The sequence below is a fragment of the Protopterus annectens genome, chromosome 16.part0, assembly GCF_019279795.1.
Source record: "Protopterus annectens isolate FY-2018-M chromosome 16.part0, PAN1.0, whole genome shotgun sequence".
Taxonomy (NCBI): domain Eukaryota; kingdom Metazoa; phylum Chordata; order Ceratodontiformes; family Protopteridae; genus Protopterus; species Protopterus annectens.
In genome coordinates, this window is record NC_056750.1 from 840,514,265 (window position 1) to 840,533,202 (window position 18,938).

Below are 18,938 nucleotides of genomic sequence, written 5' to 3' on the forward strand. Positions count from 1 at the left end.
AGGCGGCTTTAGGAGAAAAACTCCTCTCAGAAAGGCCTTGCATAATCTATGAGACATAATGTTATTGTCATGCAAGCCAACATGATACTTGGAAATAGCAGCCAGTTGTACTTTAACTGTAGATGAGGAGGATCCTGAATGAAAAACCTCCACCAGGAAATCTAAAACAGAATGTACAGGAGCAGTAAAGGGATCAATATTCCTGGAATTTGCCCAAATAGAAAAACGTCGCCACTTGCTAGCATAAACAGTCCTAGTGGACGACTTTAAAGAAGACACTAAGATGTCTCTGACGGAGTCAGAGATCATCGGAAGCCTGGCTAGTGAAGGAAGTGGAGCAACCAAGCAGTGAGGTTGAGAGAATGAATGGCCCGGTGCTGCTGACCCGACTGGTGGATCAAGAGATCCGGAACTGGGTCCAGATGCCAGGGCTGCACCAGAAGGTGACGATGCAGAGACGGAAACCAAATTTGTCGAGGCCAATAAGGGGCAATGAGAATCAACTTGGCTCTCAAAACGGTGGCTTTCTGAATGACTTGTGGAATCAAGGGAAAAGGAGGAAAAGCGTACAGAAGTCCCCTGGGCCTATCCTGGGTTAGAGAGTCTCTCATGGGTTGGCCTGGAAGGGGAAAGAGGGTGAAATAATCTGGGCACTGGTTGTTTTGGGGAGTAGCAAAAAGATCGCAACAAGGAGTGCCCCACTGCAGAAAAATCTGATCCACTACAGATTGATTGAGAGACCACTCGTGAGGCATCAGAATGGATCTGCTCAGCCTGTCCGCCAAGAGGTTGGACCTGCCGGGGATGTGCGTTGCTATCAGAAACCGATGAGAGGAGATTGCCCATTGCCAAAGTCTGAGAGCTTCCCGACACAACGGATAGGACCTGGTCCCGCCCTGCTTGTTCATGTACCAGACCACGGACATGTTGTCCGTTTGTACTGCAATAGTCCCCGTGGGAAGAAAGTCGTTGAGGGCCTGCAACGTTAAAAGCACCGCTCTCATCTCCAGGACATTTATGTGCAGATGGTATTCTATGGGTTGCCACGTCCCGTGGACCATCCTGCCCTGATAATGCCCCCCCCCCACCCGATCAGAGAGGCATCCATAGTGACTGTGGCAACTGGAGGAGGGGAAACAAAAGGTCGGCCCTGATGAAGAAGAGGGGAAGATATCCACCAATTCAGATGAGTTCTGCACGACTGTGACTAAGATTTCATGCCTCATCGGGAGACTGTGGTACGACCACTGCGTGAATAGCATCCACTGCAGAAGACGCATGTGGAAGCGAGCCAGTGGTAGTAGAACAATGGCCGCAGCCATAAGACCTAGAACCTTCAGTATAAATCTGGCTTTGACCTTGTTGCTCTGCAATAAAATCCGAACGAATTTTTGAATGTCCAGAATTCTTTGATCTGTTAGTCTGGCTAACATTTTGACGGTGTTTAATTCTGCGCCTATAAAGGTGATAGATTGGCAAGGCAGCAGAGAAGATTTTTCGAAATTTACTGAAATTCCCAAACTTCTGCAAAGCTGTAGAGTGTAGTCTCTGGTCTGAAGAAGCTGACACTTGGTGGTGGCGGAGAGGAGCCAGTCGTCCAAATAAGGAAACACCTGGAATCCTTGACGTCTCAGATGAGCTGTGACCACTGCCATGCATTTGGTGAACACTCTGGGGGCTGAAGTGAGGCCAAAGGGCAGGGCTCTGAATTGGTAATGACTGGTCCCTAGCTGAAAGCGGAGAAACCTTCTGGAGCGCCTGTGAATCTTTATGTGATAGTACGCGTCCTGAAGGTCTATAGAGCACATCCAGTTGTCCTTGCCCAGAAAGGGCAGAATGGACTGAAGCGTGACCATCCGGAATCTTGCCTTTTTGACAAATCTGTTTAGACTGCTCAGGTCTAATATTAGTCTCCAATCTCCCGTCCTTTTGGGGACCAAAAAGAATCTCGAGTAGACGCCAGATCCTACCTGGTCTGCCGGCACAGTCTGAACGGCTCTTTTTTCTAGGAGCTTTGAAACCTCCTGTTCTGCCAAATCCCTTTGACCGGGTGAGATGTCTGGAAGGGATTGTTGAGGTACGGGATACCTTCAAGGGATTTTGTAACCCTCGGATATGATCGACTGTACCCACATATCTTGTGATAGGGACTGCCAGGCTACTGGGTACAGCGAAATTGGTCTCCAGGCCTTGTCCTTTCTCGGTACCAAGAACAGTCTTGAGTAAAATCCTTGTCCCTGCTCCTGCTCTGGTACTTGTTGAATGGCCCCCATGTCCATGAGGGATGAGACTTGTTTTTGTGCCTCTGCACATTGATTTTTTGGCAGATCTAGCCAGCCGTTTGCCTTTGGCAGGGTATGGAAATGGAACTTGTAGCCTTGTGACACTATATTTAGAACCCACTTGTCCTTGGTTATAGTGTGCCAATTGTGAGAACAAAGTGCTATTTTTCCCCCTAAGGGTGCTGCCAAGAGATAAGTGCTTGGTGCAGGCAGGGGGAAGTCATTGGGACTGTTTCCTGTATGGTTGTGATTTGTCTTCTCCAACTTTGGAGGTAAAAGCACCCCATTGCTTTGACCTGTATGAACCTTGCACCTGGGATCTGCCTCTAGGGCGTCTGGATCTGCCCCTTTGAGGTCTGTCCGACACAGGAAAGGACCAATTCTTTGTAGGCCAGTGTCTACTAAACCTAGGTGGCTGTACTTGTAAAAAATATGACAGTTTGCATAGATTTAGCTTTGTCCTCCATTTTCTTTAACACCTCTTCTGCCTTATCACCAAACAAAGTATCATGCTGTAAAGGTGCATCTAATAATTTAACTTTGACATGATCAGGCAGATTTTGTTCCTTTAACCAAGCATGCCTCCTAATTACAGAACCCGTAACTGCGGCCCTGCAGGAGGCCCCCAAAGAATCAAAACCACATTGCAAAGTATTCTTTCCAACTTGTTCAGCTGCATGCAATAAATCCTGCATTTCCTTGTTTTCTGCACATTCAGAGTTTAACAACATTTTTTGTTTAAGCAATGCCATGATATGTTGCTGATATCTGAGCATATGAAACTAACAGTTTAAGGCCCTTATAGCCAAGGCAAGAGATGTGTAAACCTTTTTTCCCCATCTATCCAGTGCCCTAGAATCCCTGTCAGAGGGGGTAGGGTATTTTGCAGTGGAAGCCTCAACTCTTTTGGGACCCTGTGAAATCGTTTCTGGGTCTGCAGCAGGGTTTTTAAAAAGGAATTTATGAGAGTCAGGAACCCTGTAATATCTGTCAGGCTTAACAGGAGCTGGAGGTAAGGAGTCAGGGGTCAGACTAGACTCCGAAAACACATCTACAATGTCCAACACAGGTGGAATGGCTAGGGGCCTGTGTTGAGGTAGTAAAAGGAAATCCCTGAGCCTCTTTTTAGATTCTGAAAAATCTTGGCTCTCCCAGTGGAAATGCTCCCTCATGGTATTCAAGGTTTCACCAAAAGAATAGTCCTCTGGAGGAGAAGCTGAAGGTATGGATTCTTCAGCATCAGAATCCTCATAGGGCGGAAGAGAATATTCCTGATCAGAAGAGGAATCAGAAGAAATAGAAACCTGATCTGAAGACTCACAGTCAGTCTTCTTGCCTAGGCCTCTTATCAGGAGGAGGGTGGGAACCCCTGATCAAGGTAATCAAGTCTTTGGCCATTTTGAGCATCTGTTTTTTGGGAATAGAGGCCTGTCCACGTGGTTCTTGAGTTCGTTTCTTTGCTTTAGAAGGTGCTTTAGACTTTGCTTTGAAGCTGAAGTCGGTTTAATGTAAAGATGTTTAGGTTTGAATACACCCTCAGAAGCCGGTGCCTGCTCAGCGGCTCCGGACCCATCTGAGGGAATAGTGTCCGACGCTCCAATACCTTGAGTTTCCAGTGGCATAGCCAACTCCACGTGGGAGTTGGTAGCGGCCTGCGACTCTAATGTAGCGGGCGTCAGGGGCTGTGAAAGCGCCTGAGAACCGGAGACTGGCTTAGGAGAAGCTTCGTCATCAGTTTTGGACCTCGGTTGTTTCTCTCTCTCCTTTTCTTTGCATTTTTTGTGAACTCCAGTAGTCGGATTGCTATCCGACGACATTTCTGGATAATTAAACCGGCGTCCAAAATAGTTTAAAGCAAAATCATACCAATGCTTAGTACTGTGTTGGTTAAATCTAGCACAAAACCGACAACCAGAAACGTTGTGATCAGGGCCTAGGCAAGGAATACAGTAGGAATGAAAGCCTTTATGAGGTATTTGCTTTCCACAAGAAATACAATTAACTTTTTCTGACATCGGTCTGGAGCAAGAAAAATGTTTCCCCAATGGGGTACTTAGCTTTATTGAAGACTTCGGGTCTGAAACTCGAACACGAAAATCTCAGGAGTCGGCAGACTGGCACATGCGAACTGTTTCTGCTTCGGGCACCGCGCGGCAAGAAACACTGAAGAAAATGGCGTTGGCTGCTTCTTTTATACCCCTGACGTCAGGGAAGAGGCGACAGCAGCCGACGCAGGACCCAAGACTTTGGAATTCAGGCCGAGTGAGAGCAACCTGCCAGCAGGATTAGCCAAATGTAATGACTGCAACACTGAAACAGGAAGAAAAACCTAAGTTCTACGCTATCCCCAAGATTCACAAGAATTTAAGACACCCCTCTACGATATGTTCTTATCTGGAATATGTTGGCTTGTTTTTGGATTTTCAACTTAAAAAATATATGGAGAAAGTACCATCCCACATTAAGAACACTAGTGAACTGTGTGAATGTTTGAAGAAATTAAAATGGCAAGAGAATTTATTTTGGGCCACCGTGGATGTTAGTTCATTATATACTAATACTGATGCTAAACGGGGCCTGGAAGCTATGGGCAAAATGATGAGGGAGGGGCCGCATTCCTCTTTCTTACTATCCTTGTTGGAGTTCAGCCTAACGCACAATTATTTTACGTGGGAAAAGCAGTTATTTTTGCAAAAAAGCCACAAGACAATGGGGGCATCTTTTGCCCCTACTTATGCTGTGGTATATATGGGTGATTCTGAAAATCGATTTATGCACCACATTGCTTATTTTGTTGAGAATGTTTGATTTATAGACGATTTGTTATTTATTTGTAAGGGAGACCAAAAGGAATTTACTAAATTTAGGGATCATATTACTGGGACAACGCATGGTTTAAAATTTACATGTCAGTTAAATTCCATACATACTACATGTTTGGATGTTGAGTTATATGTGGATAAGAACAATGTGATACAATGTAAACCCTACAGGAAACCTACTTCTGTAAACAACTTTTTGCAAGTAGATAGCATGCATTCCCCACATTTAATAAATGCCCTACCTTACGGTGAATTTAGACAGGTCTTTCAGAATACATCTGAGAAAAAATTAAAAAAATACTTTTAAAAGAGGTACATGATAGACCTAGTCTCAGAAGATATTCTGATACTCAAGTGAAGCTAGGAAGTTGGTTTTGGGAGACCAAAAGGGATCTATATGCTAAGAATGGCTAGGGGTTTGGAAAAAATAAAAAAATAAAGACAAATATAAGAATAAAAATAAGAGTTCAGATGAAGATAAGTTGTTTTTGTTACTAAGTTTTCTCCCTTTTCAAAAATTTTGGAGAGAATTATTAGGGAATTTTGGTACATGGGAGTTGAGGAAACAAGTGTGGGACAGCTTTTCCCAAATTTTGCGACTTTTTCTTATGGTAGATATAATAACTTGAGAGAGCTACTTAGTGAGGATGGCCTACATTTAAGAACAGAAGGGAGAGTTGGTGCATGCATGCACACGTGGCAACTGCTGTGTACATGATAGGGTTAGAAATCTCAGTGGTTCCAAGATAAATGGTATGTTATATAAAGCTAGAGAAGGTCTGCATTGTAATTCACAGGGAGTTATATATACTATTGGTTGCGGTTGCCAGAAGACTAAATGGTATATAGGGCAAACAAAGAGGAAAGTAAAAGTGCAGGTGATGGAACACTTGGGGGATATAAGAAGGCAGAACTGTCTTAGCCCTGTAGCTGATCATTTTGTATCTATGCATGGGGGAAGGAGGGTCTGAAACCAGTTGTTTTTTTTAGTGTGTTGGCACTTCCCCTATTGGAGCATGCGGGAAGTTTTAAGGATTAATTAAATCACAGCTGATGCTCTGGCCTACCCAGTATCCATCTTGATTAACAGATCTCTGTCAGAAAGTTACGTTCCCACACTGTGGAAAGTATAACATATAAATCCCCTCCACAAAGGTGGACTCTCCACAGAACTAACCAATTACCACCCCATAGCTATTCTCTCTCCACTCTCCAAAATACTAGAGAAATGCATACACTCTCAGGTCTCGGACTACCTCCTCACTAACAAACTCCTTTCCAATACACACCATGGTTTCCGACCAAACCATAGCACCACCACTGCCTTACTCTCCTTTACTAACACTATCCTTCAGCATAAAAACAATGGCTATCTCTCCTCTACTACTTCCTAGGCCTAAAGCATTTGACATGGATCCCACACAAACTTATCAATGTCCTCAGTAACCTATCCTTCTCTCAATCAGTCACCAACTGGTTTCAGAGTTATCTGTCTGACCGCCACCAATCCATTGTATGGCAGAATGACATCTCCCCAACTACCTGTCACCATAGGGGTTCCCCAAGGATCCATCCTTGGACCCCTATCCTTTTCTGTTTTCACCAATAATCTAGCCTTTGCCACCAAACATGGCACACTCGTACAATACGCAGATGACTCAACCATCATCTGCTCAGCCTACTCCCTACCCAAACTACAAAAAGTCACACAGGAAGCCTTTTCCTCAGTTGAAACTTGGTTATCCGATGCCCAATTAATACTCAACCCAAATAAAACTAAACTACTAATCTTCCAACCCACCAAACATACTCAAAACAACTCTCACTTTAACATCACAGCAAAAGACACCACCACTATATACCCAACTGAACACACCAAATTGCTAGGAGTGGAACTAGACAAACTAAAATTTGACACTCACATTATCCATGACCATAAAAAAAGTCCACAAAAAACTAGGAGCGTTATACAGAAATAAGCAACTTCTCACCAAAGCAGCAAAGATTTCAATAGCAAATTCCCATCTTATCTCCACCCTACTTTATGCCTCTCCAATATATACCAACCTAAGGCAATGCGATCTAAACAAGCTAGAGACCTGCTACAACAAAATCACCAAATTCACCACAGGAGCATCCTACCGTAGTCACCACTGTCTCTCACTTGCTGAACTGGGCTGGCTTGAACTCCCTCACCTCCTTCAATGGTATCAACTCTCACTCGCTCACAAACTAGTAAACTATCCACTAAATGTCCCATCCCTCCAGAATCTACTCAAACCCTATTGCACCGCCAGACCACTAGCAACAAAAATCACTTGCAGATCACTAAAGCCAATAACTCTGCTGGTGAAGCACTATTCTCTTGCACCATAGCCAAATTATGAAACTCCCTCCCACCCACAATTACCTCCATACCATCATACACTCACTTCAAAACTTTACAAAAAGTGGACTTAAAAACATGCTGGCTATGCCCTTGCAACTCCCACTCTAATATCACCCACCCCATCCCACCACTACCTTTCTTTCCACCCCACTAACTACCTTGATTATAGCAAGCTCAGATGCTCATAAGCCTAGTACTTATTATACAGCAGGAATTTCTTATTGTAACATGTTAATGTCTGTTATGTACTTCACAGATAGATTCTAGCTGTCTACTGATGTACTATGTTCTTCATCTGTAAATATGTTGTAAGTAATTGCTATGTTAAATTGTTAATCACTATGTAATCCCTACTGTCTGTTTATTTTAACTGTGGAGCTTTTCTCCCTGGGCCTCCGCTGAAAATGGACCTACGTCCAGTCGGACACTCCCGGTCAACAAATGTAAATAAATAAATAAACAAACTAGAATGCAAAATGATTATACATTTTTAGAACACTTCATCCCAGGGAAATGAAGACTGACAGTAATTTAACTTTGTAAAATCTCACATAACAGTTTATGAAAGTTATAACAATATATTTACCAAACGTGTATAAAATTTATGTAAATAAGATGCTAAGTTAAGAAGAGTTTGGAGAAACAAGTTTGAATTTTTTGAATCTTTTGAATGTACAAAATATATTTATATTTAAATGTGTGGTTGGGGTGCAAGTTCCTTTAAGTTTATATATCTAATTAACAGATTGGTTAATTGTTTTCAAGTAAGACTTGGTGTATAAATAGAGTGATTTTGTGGTGTTTAAACATTCCATTGAAGGCGAAAAGCCGAAGTACCAGAATAAATTCACTGGTGATTTCTACTCTACGATGTACTGGTTATTGGAGCTTACACCTGTTTTTTTGGTTTCTTTGTACTTTGTTCATTTTGGTGTGTTATTATGTGCAACTACTTCATAACTTTGTTGATTTCAAAAGGTATTACTGCCGGTACAACTACCCACAGAAATCACATCATCATGCTAAGTGTGATGATGTATAACTTGACTGCCTGCTGGCTGTGCGCAATATGCACAGTGACATAACTTTTTAATTTAAAATTAAGAAGTGCCACATCTGTACATTTAGGGTGTATACCGTAGCTACAGTGAAGACGCTGCTGATTCAGTCTTTCCATTCATCCATCAACTCCTTTTCCCATTCTGCACATGGGGTCACAGTGTCACTTCAACGGTGACAGTCACCTAGAACCACGGTTCACACCGCAGGGTGGCGAGAAGCCCACTTTCTAGCAATTTCACCAGGTAAGTTAAAGCTTTGAACACGATCTTTAACTGTCAAGTTTTAGATGCATTCGTACCTGTGATCCTCTAGATGACAGTGAGTAAATATAAGCTGAATGTTTGTAGACACAGAGGGCAGTAATCTCAGGAATTCTATGTATAGTCGAGAAGTCACAAATGTGCCTGATTAGGTATCCACAACAGGTTAGCAGATAAACATAGATATAGAAGCTGCAGGTAAAAGTAAGACATGCTTTTCATGCATGGCACAGACATCACAATGTACCACTGCAAACACTAAAGCTTATGAAAATTCAACACCATAAGAAAAATACAGGGTTTTTCTGTCATGTACTCATTCAAATTATGTTAATCAATGAAGCAGCATTAAAAAAAATGACACTAGACAATAAAATGTTTAATCAGTGTTAAATGTACTAGGAATGACACTTCAGATCATCTCAAACCTAACAATTCTGATTAAAAATGGTAGTAATACCTGATTTGTCTGGTTTGTAGCAACAGTGTCCAATACTTTCCGGACAACTTGAGCTGCAGATGCTGGAACTGATGGGCTAGAAACAGAAAGCAACAGATCAGTATTTTACATTACGACAAATGACATGAGAAAGAATAGTTGTGTAAAATCTTACCCTAACCACAGATGTTCTCCTGTTCCATGTTGCAGTATTCAAAACCTTTGGGTTATCCTCTGCTTAGCTTCCCAAACGTCTGGCCAGTATACAAAAGCTTTAGTCACTGGAAGACACTTGGCCGTAGGGTGTGTGGACCATAAAAGTGATGTCTGCATGTACCTTTCCTCAGAACTGAACGCCCCAGTTGGACCCCAGTCCCAGGACAGCTGCACAAGTCCTGTCTCATCCAATGTTTTATACATACATAAATGCACACACACATTTTATATATCTATATATATATATATATATATATATATATATATATATATATATATATATATATATATATACACATAAATATATATAAATAAATATATATATATATATATATATATATATATATATACACACACACATATACACATATGTGTGTGTGTGTGCGCGCGCGCAGGAGCATGTATATATAAAACATATATTATAAAAACGGTTTCCTATTGAAATATCAGCATAGCATTGTACGCCTATGAACTATTCAAACTACAGATGTTCGAATAAGTTCATGTGTCTGCAAGCTACGTACCGAACTGTATATTTGTGAATATACTGTGCATTTGCAAATATAACATTCGCTTATGTACAGGGATTGCGGTACAGTGCGGTTAGGGAAATACATCCCTTTCCTCATTGTAGTGCGATCACGGAGTTGGAATATTTAGTTGGGGGGTGCAGGGGGTTTGCCCCCCCCCCTGCATAAACAGGATGTTATGGCAAGGGTGGCATTGTTTTTAATGCCGTAAAATGTCGTTGTCGACATTTTCGACATTAACAGCTGATTTTCGACATTAGGGCAGTTAGATTATGTGTACTTTCGGCGAAACAATTCGCTGTTAAGTACCGTTTTTATTCTAAACTTCGACATTTTAATAGCAAACCTATAAAAATATATATACATAAATATGTATACACATAGTGGGTAGGAGGGAGGGGCAGAGTATTGCAACATGGAAGAGAAGGAGATCTAGGGTTGTTGTAAGATTTCACACAACTATTCTGCATCCTTCTACTCCCATGTTGCAGTTTTCAAAACGTTTGGCTGAGTGCCAAAGCTCAAAGGGAAGACGAGAATGGTGGTACTGATGTTTTCCAAGAACCCATGCAGGACTGCCCTAGCAAACCCTGTTCTAGACCTGGAAATATGGTCCAATTTGTAGTGCTTGGTGAAGGTATTGACAGATGTCCAGGTAGCTGCCTCTAGAATGGAAGCAGTGTCCATCCCCTTGAAGAAGGCTCCAGATGAGGCCATGGCTCTGGTGGAGACGGCTTTAATTTTTGAGGTTAGTTTGCCATGGTAGGAGTAACACAAGGAGACGGCCCTGGAAATCTAGGCAGAAATAGTCTGTTTAGTCACCGCTTTTCTCAGAGCTCTGGGATGAAAGGAGACAAACAACTGCTCTGATTTCCTAATGTACTTGGTCTTGTCAGGGTAGAATCTTAGTTGTCAGTGAACATCAAGGGAATGCAGCACGCTCTCACGGTCATTCAGGGGATGAGGAAAGAAGGTGGGGAGGTGAATACATTGGTTCAGGGACAGCTCATTTACCACCTTAGGTATGAAGGATGGGTTGGTCCTTAGGATCACTCTATCTTTGTGGAAAATAAGGAAAGCTGGGGTGGCCATGAGTGCCTGGAGCTCTGACACTCTCCTAGCTGATGTCAGGGCCACCACCAGCAGTCTTCCAAGAACAATATTTTAGAGAGGCTATTGATGCTGGTTCAAAAGAGGCAACAGTGAGTTTCTCTAAAAAGTAGTTCAGGTCCCATGGGGAGAACTGGCCCTCCTAGGCCAGAGCCCTCTTCACTGGAAGTCAGGATACAAAAGGAGCATCAAGAGGCACAAAAGTCCAAAAAGCAGCTAGGTGGGCCTTAATGGAAGAACATGCCAGCCCTGCATGCATCAATTCACACAGGTAGGACAGCACTAATGGGACCTCTCCTTGAAATGGTTCTAGCTGTCATTTGAAGACACCAGATGGAGAGAATATTTTCCATTTGGTCAAATAAGATCTCCTAGTATTGGGTTTCCTGGCCTCCTGCAAAACATTAAGCACGTCCTCAGTGTAAAGGTATCTGAAAGGGATCAAATCTCTGAGATTCCAAGTGGGGATGGATCAATGATCCTTAGCCCTGTGCGAGGAGGTCCACTCTGTGAGGTAACTTGTGATGACTGCCCTTGGCTAAATGCAGAAGAAGGGGGAACCAATGCTGTCTTGGCCAAAAGGGGGTCACCAGCAAGACTGTTGGTTTGTCCTGCTGGATTTTCAGCAGGGCTTTTTGAAGGAGTGGGAAAGGGGGAATGCACAGAGAAACATCCTCGTCCAGGACAAAGAAAAGACACCCGCTGCCCTTGCTAGGGGCGTGGGTGCCCTGGTTCAAAAGTGTGGAAGTTGTTCAGAGGAAAGGCAAACAGATCTATTTGTGGATTATCCCACTTGTGGACTATGTCCAGGAACACATCCCTGTGTAGCATCCATTCATGGGATTGTGACATGGACCTGCTCAAGGCATCTGCCTGAAGATTCTGAGCTGAATAAATACAGACTGCCTGCAGTGTGACTCCGTGCTGGAGTGCCAATTTCCAAGCCTGGAGTGCAAGACTGCATAGCAAGCAAGATTTTGTTCCCTTCCTGTTTGTTCACATACCAGAGAAATGTGGTGTTGTCTGTGAACAACTTCAGGGAAGCCTGCTTCAGAATGTGTTGGAAGGCCCTTAGAGCAAGGATGATGGCCCTCATTTCTCTGATGTTGATGTGCTCCCTCTTGAATGGGTCTGTTCATGTGCCTTGCACCTTCAAGCTGCCCATAGCAGCTCCCCAGCCCAGGTCTGAGGCATTTGTGTACATCTCCTGGACTTATTTACATTTGTTAACCGGGTAGTGTTTGACTGGGTCAGAAACCCGTTTTCAGCAGAGACCCAGGGAGAAAAGCTGCAGAACAGTACAAAACTCAGTTAAAGTATAGGCAAGCAGTTACACAAAATATCAAAAAGTATGTTAGAAAAATGTTAAATAATCACAGAAATATTGGGAGGACTATTGGGAAAATTGATGCTGAACTCTAGGGACTGCAGGACAGAAATTACTTTTTGGAGATGGATATGTAGGGAAGAACAACCTGCCTGAATGAGGAGGTCATCCAGGTATGGAAAATATGAATCCCTTGGACTCTGCAAATAGGCTACCACTGGAGCCAGACACTTGATAAATATCCTTGGAGCAGTAGGCAGTCCAAAGGGCAAGACAGAGAACTGAAAATGCAAGGAGCCCATAGAGAATCATAAATACTTCTTGTAGCTGGTCCTTATGGGGATATGTAGATATGCATCTTTGATGTCCAAAGCGGCCAGGAATGCTTGGGGCATTAGCAAGGGGAAAAGAATCTGAAGAGTGAGTATGCGAAAAGTGGCTACTTATAGAAAAAGGTTGAGGTGCGAGAGATCCAGGATGGGTCTCCATAGGTCATCTTTCCTTGGAACTAGGAAATGTCTGGAGTAAAAGCCCTTTCCCTTTTCTGACAGAGGGACAGGCTGGATAGTCGCTTGAGAGAGGAGGCTGTCTAAGATTGTCTGGAAAAGGGGAAGCTGGTCCTTTGGTGGTTGTGGGATGCCTCTTAATGAGGGAGGAATGATCCAAGTCAAGAAGTAACCTTTTTCTAGAAGAGACAAGATTCACTTTTTTGAGGTTATGCTTTGCCAGACGGGAAGACGGTGAGAGTATCTGGGACAAGGGAATGGAATCCGGAGGAGATGAGAAAACAGGTAGTCACAAACTACGTGCCCTGTCCTGAAAAAAGAAGTGATGTCTTACCATAACGTTCCGTCTGTACTGTTGATTCTCGTTCAGTCATTACGCATGGGTATCGGTTCCGAGCTTGGAACAGAGCCGGCCATTTTCCAAGCTCGCGTCAGCTTCAAACTCTCGAGCTAAACTCTTACCCACAATGCCCCTCTCCCTGTTACCCCAGATTGAGTTTGCAAGTTAAAGAAGGAAGAGGCTACCTCTGGTAAAATAAACTAAGAACTGGATGGTGAGATCCACTAGAAACCACAGGAGGGAGGGTCGTAATGATTGAATGAGGATCAACAATACAGATGGAACGTTATGGTAAGACATAACTTTTATCTGATATTATTAATCCTCGTTCATTTTTTACATATGGGACAGAGTCCCCAGCTACCTCTATTCCTGGGAGGCTCTAATGGAAGGACATTCCTGAGCACCACAGAACCGAAAGATGCTCTTCCCCTGGAGGACAAATCCAACTTGTAATGATTGATGAAGGTATGAGGCATAGCCCAAGTTGCAGCTGCACAGATGTCATGTAAAGAAGCTCTGGCATGGAAGGAAGCAGAAGTTGCCACCGACCTTGTTGAATGAGCTTTCATGGTAGGAGGCAACGAGATATTACGTTGTGTGTAAATAAAGGTCACACAATCCTTCAACCATCTAGCTAATGTGAGCTTTGCAACAGCCGATCCTAATCTAGGTCCAGAAAGGCCAAAAATAATTGGTCAGATTTATGAAAGGGTTTAGTCCTGTTTAGGTAAAAACGGATTTGCCTGTGTATATCAAGGGTATGTAGGCAATACTCTCCTCTGTTTGAATGGTTGGGAAAGAAAACTGGCAATTCGATGGTTTGATCAATGGACATTTCAGAGATCATTTTAGGCAGAAATGACGGATTAGTTCTCAGAGACACTCTATCTCTATGAAAAATCAAGTACAGACTCTTGATACATAAAGCTTGAAGTTCAGAAATACTTCTGGCAGAAGTAATAGTGACCAAAAACAAGGTTTTCCATGACAAATACTTGAGGTTGCAAGAAGAGGCTGGTTCAAAAGGTGCCACTGTCAGAGCTTATAGAACTAATGATAAATCCCATGGTTGAATAGGTTTTTTAAAAGGTGGCTTCAGATGTTTCACGCCTTTTATGAAGGTCTTGCACAATTTATGGGACAGGAGAGGAATCTTGGACACCCTCATGAAAATTAGAAATTGCAGCCAAATGTACTCTAATGGTAGAGGCCGATAGACCCGAATGAAACAGGTCGGCCAGATAGTCTAGTATTATTGACAATGGTGTTGAAAATGGGTCTACTTGTTTATCTTTCAGCCAAGTAAATCTTTTCCACTTGCTCAGATAAGTAATTCTAGTGGAGGACTTATGAGAAGCAATGAGAATATCACGTACTGGTAAAGGCAGATCATTCTGCCTGGCAATCAAGGGAATTGGAGTAGCAAAGCAGTTAGCTTCAGGCTGTTCAGGTTGGGATGAATCAGGTTTTGTGGGTGTGAGACCAACTCCGGTATTGGATGGAGGATCCATGGTCGATCTAGTAGGTGAGGCCAAAGAAATGGGAACCAAATCTGTCGATTCCAATATGGTGCTATGAGGATTACCTCGCTCTTCAACCGCCAGGCTTTCTTCAGAAACTGGGGAATGAGAGGAAAGGGCGGAAATGCGTAGAGAAGACCAGAGGGCCAATCATGGACTAGAGCATTCCTGGGTGACTGCCCCGGAGGGGGAATTAGGGCGAAGTAGTTGCTGCATTTGTAGTTGGCTGGGGATGCAAAGAGGTTGCAGCAAGGACGGCCCCATCGGTAGAAGATCTCCGCCGTTATCAAGGGATTCAGGGACCACTCGTGAGGTTGCAGAATGCACCTGCTGAGTCTGTCTGCTATCACGTTGGAACTCCCGGGAATATGCATTGCTAGAAGAAAACGGTTGTTAGCCATCATCCATTGCCATATCCTCATGGCCTCTCGACAAAGGGGGTAAGATTTGGTTCCACCTTGCTTCTTCTTGTACCAGATTACCGCCATGTTGTCTGATTGAATCGCAGTTGTCCCAGACAGCAGCAGGGGATGGAATGCTTGCAATGCCAGAAGCACCGCCCTCAGCTCTAGTACATTTATATGCAGATGGGCCTCCGGTTGGGACCAAGTGCCTTGAACTGTCTGTCACTGACATAGCCCCCCCCCACCCCATCAGGGAGGCGTCCGTGGTCACTGTGGCCTTGGGTTGCTGGGGGGAAAAGGGGCGAGACCATTGAGAGAGATTGTGTGTCATCCACCAATTTAAATCATGTTTGCAGCTGTGGGTTACTCTAACCATGGCTGAAAGAGGATGCTGAAAAGGATACCATTGGGTGAGCAGTAGCCATTGTAGAAGCCTCATGTGAAACCTGGCCAGGGGAACAATGGTGATGGAGAGGCTGCCATGGAACCCAACAGCTGTAGAACCGAGTGAGCCGTGGATTTTTCCTTTGAAAGGATCGGAATTAGTTGTTGCTTTATCCTTCAAATTCTGTGCTCTGGAATAGCAGCTCTGCAGTTTTTTTGTGTCCAAGATAACCCCTATGAATTCTGTCGACTGGGATGGGGTGAGATTGGATTTCTGCCTGTTTATGGTTATGCCTAGCCTTTGAGCAGTGAGGAGAGAATGCCAGGGCTTTGTCCAGTAGATGTCTGGTGGGGGCGGAAATGAGCTAGTCGTCTAGGTACGAAAACACCTGGAATCCCTGAAGTCACAAGTGAACTGTGACAAAACTGCCATGCACTTTGAACACTCTGGGGGCTGTAGAGAGTCTGAAGGGCAGTACCCTGAACTGGTAGTGACTGGATCCCGCACGGAAGCGCAGAAATCTTCTTGATGGCCTGTCCACCTTTATGTGGTAGTACGCATCTTGAAGATCTATAGAGCATATCCAATTGTTTTTTTTTTTTTTCCAAAAGCGGGAGGATAGACTGTATAGTGACCATCCGGAATTTTTGTACTCTCACAAACTTGTTCAATACACTGAGATCCAAAATTGGTCTTCAGTCCCCAGTTTTCTTTGGCACCAAAAATAGTCTTGAGTAGAATCCGGATCCTAACTGGTCTGGAGGGACTATTTGGATGACCCTCCTTCTTAGCAGCTTTTCTATCTCTAGTGCTGCTTCTTCCCTTTGACTGGGTGGAACGTCGGGAAGGTTTTTTGAAGTGACAGGACAAAGATCGAAGGGGATATGATAACCTCTGGTTATGATCCTTTGTACCCAAGAATCGTTGGTGATGGTTAGCCAGGCAGAAGGGTACAAGGAGAAACGTCCCCCAACCACCTCCAAAGGAAAGGAGTTGGGCAGCTCTTCAGGAGTGCTGGTAGGATTGACCAGGGAAAGAATCCCTGGAACCCTGGTTACGTGGTGCCCCTCTGCCCCAAAAGGAGCGTCTTCCCTGTGAGTTTCCCCCTCTGCCTCTGGGTGAGACCTTGGCCTATGAGTCACGGAAAGGACCCTGAGATTTCTTGAACCATATCTTCCCACTCTTTTGGTTTCGGAAGAAAGCACGTTGAGGGGAAGAATAAAGTACAGTTGTGTATACTTACCATAAATGTAGATGTTAGAGTGTATTCACTGTTGCAGTCATTACGTTTGGGTAATCTGCTGGTAGGTTGCCCTCAGTCAGCCTGAATTCCAAAGTCTTGGGTCCTGCATCGGTTGCGGTCTCTGCTTTCAAAACGTCAGGTCGTCAGGGGTATAAAACAAGCAGCAGACACCATTTTCTTTAGTTTTTCTTGCCCCAGATGTCAGGTGCCCCCAAAAAGGTAGCAAATATATATATATATATATATATATATATATATATATATATATATATAAAATGCATCAATACAAACTGTACCTTCATCTAAAAGCAAATACACCACATAGGTTGCAGAAGTTACAGAAGGAAAGATAAACTCCAGAATGAAAGGGGGATGGTGGGCGGGTAACCTAGACTGCAACAGTGAGTACACTTGAACATCTACAATTATGGTAAGTGTACACAACTGTACTATGTTATTCATGTTTCACTGTTGCAGTCATTACATTTGGGTAGAATCCCAAAGCTATAGATGGGAGGCTGGAGCTAAACAGCATTAGGGGTGGCTATAAGGCCCTGCAGAACTGCAGTGGCAAAGCCTGCCCTGGACTTAGAGTAGAGAGGCAAATGATAATGCTTTGTAAAGGTGTGAACAGAACTCTAAGTAGCAGCCTCTAGAATGTCTTTGGTTGGTACTCCTCTGAGAAAGGCTGCTGAAGTAGCTGCAGCTCTGGTGGAATGAGACATAATGCCATTGGGCACAGGTTTGCCATGGTGTAAGTAGCAGAAACGAATGCAGTGGCTTATCCATTTTGAAATGGTCTGCTTTGAAATCACCTTTCCTGCTGATCCTGCAGCATATGTCACTAGTAACTGCTCAGTTTTTCTTGGAGCTTTAGTCCTGCTCAAGTAGAATCTTAGCTGTCTGTGTACGTCCAAGGAATGCAGAATTCTCTCCCCCCTGTTCTGCGGATTTGGATAAAAGGCTAGCAGATGAATAGTTTGGTTAAGTGTCACACTGGAAAACACCTTAGGTATAAATGAAGGATTGGTCCTCAGAGACACCCTGTTGGGTAAAATATGATAAAAGTCTCCACAGCCATGAGGGCCTGTAGCTCTGAGACTCTTCTTGCTGAAGTAATTGCTAGGAGCAAAGCTGTTTTCCATGATAAGAACTTTACATCTGCCATAGCAGCTGGTTCAAATGGAGGCATGGTGAGCTTTTCCAACACATAATTGAGGTCCCATGCAGGTATTGGTGATCTTCTGGGAGGCCTTAAATCTTTGGCTCCTCCAAGATACTGCTTTAGTAAAGGATGCGAAAAGATTGGTGGCTCTGTAATGTAATAAGCCGAAAGGGCAGAGGCATGGATTTTTATTGATGAGAAAGATAGGCCTTTGTCAAGCATCTCAGTCAAGTATTGTAATATCTGAGGAATATTTGGTTATGCTGTATCAGTTCTTTGTGCTTGATTCCAAGCACAGAATCTCTTCCATGCTTGTCTGTGATAAGTCCTTGTGCAAAATCTTTTCAATTGATAATTTTGAGGGGAGGCAAATAGATCTATGTCCGGGCTCCCCCATTTCTTTGTTATCATGCTGAAGACTTGTGGATCTAGTTTCCACTCGTGAGGGTCCATAAGGTTTCTGCTTAAATCATCTGCCAGTGTATTTTGTTTTCCTGGCAGGAATAAAGCTTGAAGATGTACTTGGTAAGTCAAAGCTGTGTCCCACAGTGCCATGGCTAGTCTGCAAAGGGGGTATGAGTGCGTGCCTCCCTGCTTGTTTATATACCACATAATCGTGGTGCTGTCCGTCTTTACCAGTAGTTGTCCTGGATGAAGTAAGTCCTTGAAGGCTGTCAGGGCATTTTGAACAGCTAACATCTCTTTTTGGTTGATATGCAGATGCATTTGTTTTGGGGTCCATATGCCCTGAATGCATCTTCTCGCCAGGTGGGCTGCCCATGCATAATCTGATATGTCTGTTGTTATGGTTTGGCTGGCAGGGGGTAGAGTAAAGGCCCGTCCCATGTTTTGGTGGCATGCCTTTGCCCACCACAGAAACTCCTGTTGTAGGCAGGGAATGAGAAGAATCATTGTTTCCAGACTGTGACAATGTT

The 18,938-nt window shown here is 43.6% G+C and overlaps 1 protein-coding gene across 1 annotated transcript in view; it reads right to left on the bottom strand.

Moving 5' to 3' along the window:
- Positions 1 to 18,938, bottom strand: part of NUP214 (nucleoporin 214) — a 3,229,616-nt gene that overhangs the window by 1,235,265 nt on the left and 1,975,413 nt on the right. Inside the window, exon 25 of the mRNA XM_044058190.1 lies at positions 9,276 to 9,351. Coding sequence (XP_043914125.1) covers positions 9,276 to 9,351 — 76 coding nt within the window. The remainder of the gene's footprint in view (positions 1 to 9,275; positions 9,352 to 18,938) is intronic.